Source organism: Plectropomus leopardus, unplaced genomic scaffold, assembly GCF_008729295.1.
Source record: "Plectropomus leopardus isolate mb unplaced genomic scaffold, YSFRI_Pleo_2.0 unplaced_scaffold93658, whole genome shotgun sequence".
Classification (NCBI taxonomy): Eukaryota; Metazoa; Chordata; class Actinopteri; order Perciformes; family Serranidae; genus Plectropomus; species Plectropomus leopardus.
The window spans coordinates 1-822 of record NW_024703292.1 but is presented as its reverse complement, the minus strand read 5'-3'; the positions used below and the strand labels follow the sequence as shown (position 1 = coordinate 822).

At 47.4% G+C, this 822-nt stretch overlaps 1 protein-coding gene across 1 annotated transcript; it reads right to left on the bottom strand.

The window, feature by feature from the left end:
- Positions 1 to 6: 6 nt before the first annotated feature.
- Positions 7 to 816, bottom strand: LOC121940750 (protein NLRC3-like; the record flags this gene model as incomplete). Its single annotated transcript, XM_042483449.1, has 1 exon — positions 7 to 816. A coding segment is annotated over exon 1 (800 nt), but the record flags the coding sequence as incomplete, so codon positions are not given.
- Positions 817 to 822: the final 6 nt, after the last annotated feature.

Sequence of the window (822 nt, the reverse complement as noted above, 5' to 3'; positions counted from 1 at the left end):
CAGAACACCTTGTCCTGGTACAGTCCTCTCTCCTCTTTAAAGATCTGTGTGAACACTCCTGAACATACTGAAGCTGCTCTGATATTGATGCCGCACTCTTGTAGGTCAGATTCATAAAAGATCAGGTTGCCTTTCTGCAGCTGCTCAAAGGCCAGTTTTCCCAGAGACTCAATCATCTCCCTGCTCTCGGGACTCCAGTGAGAATCTGTCTCAGCTCCTCCATCATACTTGATGTTCTTCAGTTTGGTCTGAACCAACAGGAAGTGGATGTACATCTCAGTCAGGGTCTTGGGCAGCTCTTCACGCTCTCTGGTCTTCAACATATCCTCCAGAACTGAAGCAGTGATCCAGCAGAAGACTGGGATGTGGCACATGATGTGGAGGCTTCGTGATCTTCGTGTCTTGATGTGGGAGATGATTCTGCTGGCCTGCTTCCTCTTTCTGAATTTCTTCCTGAAGTACTCCTCCTTCTGTGGGTCAGTGAACCCTCTGACCTCTGTCACCATGTCAACACACTCAGGAGGGATCTGATTGGCTTCTGCAGGTCTTGTGGTGATCCAGAGGCGAGCTGAGGGAAGCAGTTTTCCTTTGATGAGGTTTGTCAGTAGCACATCCACTGAGGTGGACTCTGTAACATCAGTCAGGATCTCATTGTTTTGGAAGTCCAGAGGAGGTTGATACTCATCCAGACCGTCAAGGATGAACACGACCTGGAATTGTTCAAACCTGCAGATTCCTGCTTCTTTGGTTTCAGTAAAGAATTGATGAACAAGTTCTACCAAGCTGTACTTTTTCTCTCTCAGCATATTCAGCTCTCTGAAA